At 35.4% G+C, this 7,640-nt stretch overlaps 1 protein-coding gene across 1 annotated transcript; it reads left to right on the top strand.

Annotated features, from left to right (window-relative positions):
• Positions 1-1,489: 1,489 nt before the first annotated feature.
• On the top strand, positions 1,490-7,360 carry LOC134231619 (uncharacterized; the record flags this gene model as incomplete). The annotated part of the gene is made up of 9 exons (XM_062713604.1): positions 1,490-1,698; positions 1,788-2,033; positions 2,432-2,617; positions 2,752-2,934; positions 3,238-3,408; positions 3,777-3,915; positions 5,147-5,298; positions 6,335-6,589; positions 7,246-7,360. Coding segments are annotated over exons 1-9 (1,642 nt in total), but the record flags the coding sequence as incomplete, so codon positions are not given.
• Positions 7,361-7,640: the final 280 nt, after the last annotated feature.

Genomic DNA, 7,640 nt, shown 5'->3' with positions numbered 1-7,640 from the left:
TTCAAGCTTTATTACAAATATATGTAAAAATAAAATATATGTTTTTAGATGCTTGTATATTGTTCTTTCCTTAAATTCTCCTCGGATCATTTGTCATCTGGTCAGCGGTATAAATATAAACTTGTGATGATGACGATTTTGCTACGAATTTGGACAATAATCATTGTCATCAACGTTATCATCTTCAACTTTCTGTATTTTTCAATCTGATTACAGACTGAGTATTTTTTCTACCGATGATTACGATTTTTGTCAATGACAGATACCAGGGTATTGTCGGGCGATGTTGAGGAAACAACGCCACCTGTCGAGATTTGGGAGTGGTCGGGAAGGAGGGTAATCATTTTTTTTAGTGTCAAAAGGAAGCAATGATATCCCATAAATAATTCTATCTTTAAATTTTTTTTGAATGAAATAGGATCTTAACGAATAGTTATGAAGCTTAAAAGTCCATCAGAACAATACACATTGGGAGTAGATAAAGCACCTTAAATTACAATCGATAGCCTTGTACCCTCAACTTATTTGTCTCAGCTTTCCTCGTTTACGTTGTGTATTGTCTATTGTCGTAATCAGGTATGGTCTTGTAGATAACATTTCTTTACTCATAGTTTTTGATACTCCTCCTTGATTTTCTCAAAGTAAGTTTGATATTTTCAGATTTTTCGCGGAATTCAAAGTTTCTTTTTCACCAGAAGTTCCCTATTTCTTCTGTGTATCTCCACCGCGGAATCTGATTCAGAGGCAGCAGACGACTTTATACAAACATGGCTGGACATTCATTCCAAGGCAAGTCTGGTAATTAAGGAACAGGCATTATAATCAAAACTTTGTTCTGGGCTGTCCTTTTAATATTATTTCTTCAATTTTTAGCTATATGTCGAGGCAAGTCTTACAGAATATCTTTTTTCCCTCCGTTTTCAGGTATCAAACCCGAACATCATTGTCGTCTGCTCACACAAGGAGGACCCAAACCTCCCGGACTCATGTATAAACAACACAAAGTCACAACTAAAGAGGCGCATCACGGAGATCAAAGAAAAACACTCAATATCAAACACAGATAGGTGATTTTAACATCCCCCACCCTGGAAAAAAATGAATGGTTGACATCTTTCATACATTTGTTGAGATTTCATATCATGTATTTTTCCTTACCTATATACTAGTACTTGTTGTGTAAGATGTTTAATCTCGTCCATACCTAGAGTTTCCGTTCTGTACGCTTGCCTCACCAAACTGGAGACCTCGTTACTGACGTTAAAGCCAGCCACCCCATCAAACGTCACATTACATGTGGTGGACCTAACGATGAAAAGGGTTGTGTATTTAAAACTAAATCAATGAAAAACTTTAATTAGAAAATCACTTCTGCACGGATTAATTGCTTTAATAAGTACATGCACATGTACTGATAAGACTTGCGATGTTTCGTGAACACATCGTGAACTTTTTCCGTATTTTTTTAATTATTTTATTTTTTAGGAAATCAGCAAGTTAAAAATGGAAATCTTCAAAAGAGTTGAATTTCAGTTACACAAGGATTCCATTTTATTAAAACAGTATAATGGTTCCGTAATCAAAAATATAAAAGAGATGAAATCATCGAGGAAAATTTTGATGAAAGAGGACGATTTTAGAGAAAATATTGGAATTTCCCTGGAAAACGAGGATTTCTTTGACGCTCTGGAATCGAAGGTAATAATGGCAGACTTAAGGTGAATTTTTACCTCAAAATCTGGAGAATTATGTCATTGATCTTAACTTGTGTAAACTTATACTCACAGAACATAATACTGCGAGTGTTTACCATAAACAAGGAGCCCGTTATCTGCTCTGACCCCCGGGCTTTAGCCCAGATACTGGTATCCACGCACGTGCTGGACCAGACTAAGCTCTATCAGATTGACCCCCGGAAGTTCTGGGGAACAGACGTTACTGACCGCCCAGACCCCGGGCTTCTGGTGAGGGCTTTAGAAGACGTAGCCAGGCAGGGCATTCTACGAGAGAACCTTTTCCCTGTACTCTGGCAAGTACGTTTAAAAAAGGTTTGATCATTTTTTTTTTTTCAAATTAAAGTTAAACTGATTTAAACAATCGTATATATATCGAGATGATGCACTTAACTGTACTGAGAAAGCACGGGTAGCTGTACAGAGATAGTGCACATAGCAATACCGAAATGGTACATGTAGATGTACCGAGATGATGTACATTGTACATGTACATAGCTTACCGAGATGGTACAGGTTACCATGCTGAAGTGATTTTCGTAAGCCGTACTGAGAAGTTGTAGCTAGGGCCTATACCGATACGGTACATATAGCCATACCGAGAAGTTAATGTAGCCTTACAGAGATTGTACATTTAGCCATGCTGAAATGGTATACGTAGCCACGATTTTATAATGTGAAGTTTTTTTTTTGTTCAGAATATAACTGACAATGAAGACGAGATCAGACGCTGGATAGAGCTCCTGGGACAAATCGGAGTCATCTCTCGATGCAACGCTCTCAGGACAAAAGATTCCAAACTAGTCCTTAACACCTTCCCCAAGCTACAAAGCGACAGGGCGTACTATGTCACGCAGGCGGATCTTATCCCGAACAAAAGTCCGGTAGGTATACATATACCACACCACACTGGAATACACATCTTACTACAATAGATTTAATATCTATAGGATTTCTAGATTACGAGTAAAGTCAGACGAACACTTCCATCACAGATCTATAAATATTTTATCTGCAGACGATAAGCTGGACGCCATCACCTGTTACAGACGACATAGAAGTCAGTGTCCTGCTGACCTCTCCCTGTGACTTTCCCTCGGGGTTTAAACATTTACTGATTGGCGGTTGTAGAAATATTGACGAGGACGAGGCTCTGTACTCATGGATTTGGAGTGATGGGGTCTTGATGCAGTTTCCCAAGGTTAGCATTCATTTCAAAACAGAAATTATTACTAAGTTTTCATGATTTTTGAACGGAATGTTTGCGAAAGAAACCAATCAAATAAAATGTTTCTGTGAAAATTGATTAATGTTTGCTAATAAATCACTTTACTTAATTGGAACCGGAAATCTAGTGTCAAGATCCAGCTGTACCTAAATAGAAATTTAATTAATTTATTCTATATATAAAAATATATGTACATATACGACTTCAATTTTATTTTATTATTAAATTATATTTCGTAGAATTACATCTTCACGTGTTAATAATTTATACCAGCAGGTCACGACCTGTCTCCGCTTCACGGAAAACAAATTGTACGTCAGCGGAAGAACAAACGTACTGGAGCACCAGTCCAGACCTGAAGCTCTCAGCGCCACCTGGTGCGTGTTATCCTATCCACTAACGGCGGTAGAAAATATAAGACGCAACTGGGGGAATCTGGAATTGGACGTATGAAAAAATGTCTATTTTTTTCTCTCCAAATTAATAGACTATTTGTTATATGAAAAAAATTAATTATAATTTTAAGGACACAAATCAAAATCAATCAAATTTATAATTATAACAAAAAATCAACCTTAAAATAATTTCAGAGGTTTTTTTAAACTACACGTATATACATTATTTAATTTTAAATCGGAAATCAGTAAGCAAAATTCAGCATACTCGGAGATTGGACTAAATCAACTAAATCAACATTTTGGCCTTCGGCAAACACATGTATTCAATTTAAAAATATCGATATCACCCCTTCAAATGCCTGAGAACTGATAAAGTGCAACATTTTGAAATTAAAACACGTGATACAATTGTTTCAGAGAAGTATCAGAGTGACAGATAGCTCCAGTCCCAGCCCGCCCCCCGGGACCGAACCACGGGGTCAGGGTGTGTATTTACAAATCCATGACGTCTTCATTAGCCCTTCTGAAAACAGACAGCTGTATTTTCCTGTGAAAGGTAGGTTATATAAAACCCGTGAAATAAGTTGAATTAATTTAAAGTTGTGAGCTAGTAAACTTAATTTCCTTCTGCATGCTGCAAGAATAATTTTGTAACGTTTTATATGTATTAGTATGTATATATTTACATGTTTCTGCTTTTGTCTTAAGGCCTGTTTGATTTTCATTTGTCATATAGTACATTTCAATTTAAGTTTTTCATGAACATGCTATTTTAGTTAGACTTTGTTAATCAAATTACCCATTCCTGTGAATTACATTCAGCTAACAGGCACGTAGCATCGTTTTTGAAAGTGGGGGGCCAACCTGAGAAATTTTTTTTTACTTACCTAAAAAAAAAGTTGACAAGCAAAAAAAAAAAAAGAAAAAAAAAAGGAAAAATTAAAAGTTGCCCAAACTCCAAAATCCTATTTCGTGGAGGGGGGGGGGGTGGCTAACTTTTTTCAGGGCCAACTTCCTTTAACTTCCAATTTTTTCCTATATTCCCTTGCCATGAATATACTGTGGTAAAAAAGTGGGGGGCCAACCATCTTTTCAATGGACATTTTCTATACTAAAGGTAATGTTGGCGAAAAAAGTGGGGAGGCCAGGCCCCCTGCCCCTCCTCCCCCCTGACTAATGCATAAAAAAGACCCCCCCCCCCCCCATTAAATTCGATCCATCCAGTTAGCTCGGTTTTTAGAACAATATGATATTCTTTTTTATCTACAATCTACATGATCTAAGTAATATTAGGCATCATATTGTTCAATGTTGATTACATAAGGACTCTGTAAACAAGTAACATAATATAAAGAACGCCATTAAATATGTATAATGCTGAAAGTGATCTATACAATGTCTGTTTATAACGATGACAGACTGCGTAAGCAACACGCCAGCGGCAGGAGCAGAGTTAGGACCGTATTTGACCCTCACACTTTGTGGTCCAATGGAAGCCGAGATCATTGCGCCGCGTATATTGATTTCTAAATCTGAAAGAGAAATCCATTGTCCATCTCATGCTGAGTTTCTATATACACTGTACACACTTTCTGGGAAATTCTCTGATATCTAATTTCTGAGTAAAATAAGAACAATATTTTTGTTTTATGTAACTAAATATCAGATATAAAGCGGTAAATATATCTAGATACATGTATATGTATTACAAACTCATTTAATTGTTTTATGCTGAATGGATTATTATTTTGTTGAGATCCTGAATTTTTGTTTGAATTTTTCTTTAGACCTTCCCTCCAACTGCGATTATTTGGGATTTCTACAACATCTGACCACTCGGTACAAAGAGTTCAAATCTAGAACTGTCCTAGAATCCAGTAAAATTCAAAACGGGAAAACTGTGCTGAAATCGGACTGGAAAAGAAAATGCCGTACAAAGGTTTTCTGTATATTTATTTGTATACTGTATATTGTAAAATATGAACATGATGTAAGCTTCGGATGTTGACCACAACAATAGACTTATAATTTTAGTTCATTTTAACAAGTAAGGCTACATTTTAACCATGTTCTGTTTTGTTTGTTTTGTTTTTTAAATGCTTTATTTAGTTTGTTTGTTTTCCTCTTACTATTTAGTATTTTTACTTTGCTCTTGTTGTTATTCTTGTATTAGTCTAATAGAATTTCTTTTTTATACTACCACTCTGAAGAAGAGGTAGGCTGTGTAACGTACTTTTACCTTTGTGTGTTAGTTTTTTATTTCTTACTAAATTCCCATCGCATTTTTCGCAAATTTTATTGGGCTACCGCAGAGGGAAGTCCTCCGCCAACCTTTTACTATTGACATTCTTATGCGTTTGATTTTTTTTTTACAAGTTAGGATTGTTTGGTACTTATTTATCCATTGTTTGAATCTGAGGTTCTTTTCAATGATTATGATCTGTCCAACAAAACCAAATATGGCAATAGGTACCTTGGGACATTCAGGCTATCTAATAAATTTCACAATCTTAAACCATATTAAATTCTATGCGGAAAATAAAATCATAGTTTAAATGATTACATGTACATGTATATCCTAAATGTTACAGTTGGGGGCGAAACGTTTGTTTTGTGGAATACCACATTTTTCACACTGACCATTATTTTTAATTAAACTAACAAATGGCAGATGATGTACAGGGAAATAGGTCTACACATCAAAGTAAAGCTTCATTAGACATATAATTATATAGAGACAGACGCAGACTCTAAAAACGATCCTTTTACTGGAGAACAGGAGAGTAGAATAGTGAATAACAACATCCAACACCCGATATATACAGTCATATAAGATAAAGTCTCAAAATAATGGCTGCTAGGAATAAATGAAATCATAAGAACTTCGATATGTTTAGGTATGTAAAAAGGAAACAGAATGCCCTCTGACTTCCCTAAAATGTGAGTAATATAAAAGGTTAGTTCTTTAATTTCAGGGGAGGCGAATTACGTGGATTTTGAGGGCACCAGCACAGAGTAAGAAAATGTCGTCTGCGGAGAATATTTCGGGGATGAAAAAGAATCCCAACAACCAGTGGCGGACATCACAGGTTACATTTAAGGAGCAGAATGATACGTCGGCGTTTATGGAACTCGTGAACGGATTTGTGGAGGAGATTCTGAGGAAAGGGATGGCTAAATACAGGGAAGACATGTCAACTCAAAACGAGGCCAGAGGAAAGGAGGTCAAGGTCAGGATATTTTCTGTTTTAATCCGAACATAACGAGAGAATGTATATTAAAAATACTGTTATTAAATTTTAGAATTTCATATAACTTTCAACTCAAATAAAGGGTTTTAGAGATGGAGGAATGGGGTGGAGGTTTGAGTTTATATTTTTAGTCACGATGACAACATTCGTCCTTCTAGTACCACTGTACACTGAATTCATAAACTGTGTTAAATAGACAACTTTTGTGAAGATGAAGGTCTTTAGTTGAAGTTAGGTTAAGGTGAAATATCTCTAAGAGATTTCCATTTCATGGGGTTCAGACTAAATTTTCACTTGGTAAGTACTATACATTATAAGAATGTCTTACAGAGGTATTTTTTCATCTGGACGATAATAGTCTACAGGTGTACATGGGAGGAATGATCCTGTCAATAGGTACCGGAATAAAAAATAATTATCATGTATAATCACTATGTCAACCATATGTACCAAAAGATTGTATGTACTAGTAAATAATTGGTGCACTGAAAAAAACTGATATTGGTTTCCCAAAGAATGTTGAACAACAAACAATCAACCGGAAAATACTATAAGAAAATCCATTTAAGCATTATATTTACTATTTTGTGGTTGAGAATTTATTTAAGATTCGATGCTTGAAATTTATTTTTTAGTGGTCGATTACAGCAGTGACGTCAATCCACGCCACGAATATGGAGACTTCCGGTGTAAATAGTCACGTGGGAAAGAAGAGAAATTCCTCCGCCGACAAGAGTTGTGTGCCTTCAAGTAAATTCTGTGGAATTTTATAAATAACACAATGTGTGTTTATTCATTCAGTGCCTATACCTGACAAAAGTATCAAAATATGCTAAAAACTAGGAAATATTTACATCTTCCTTTCGCGATCAAGAACTTTCGCCATGGATTTGTTTATCTTCTTAAATGTTTTGGCAATGAAAAGGATAAGTTAATAGTTGGATATTGTTTATGACTGTTGAAAGCTTTTTTGGAAAACTTGTATAAATTTTTCTTGGTTCTAAATCTACTTTTTAGAATAGATAATTTC

The sequence above is a fragment of the Saccostrea cucullata genome, unplaced genomic scaffold (assembly GCF_032062105.1).
Source record: "Saccostrea cucullata isolate Sc308-1 unplaced genomic scaffold, CSIRO_AGI_Scuc_v1 ctg6872, whole genome shotgun sequence".
Classification (NCBI taxonomy): domain Eukaryota; kingdom Metazoa; phylum Mollusca; class Bivalvia; order Ostreida; family Ostreidae; genus Saccostrea; species Saccostrea cuccullata.
The sequence above is the reverse complement of the archived record's forward strand: the minus strand, read 5'-3'. Positions and strand labels throughout refer to the sequence as shown.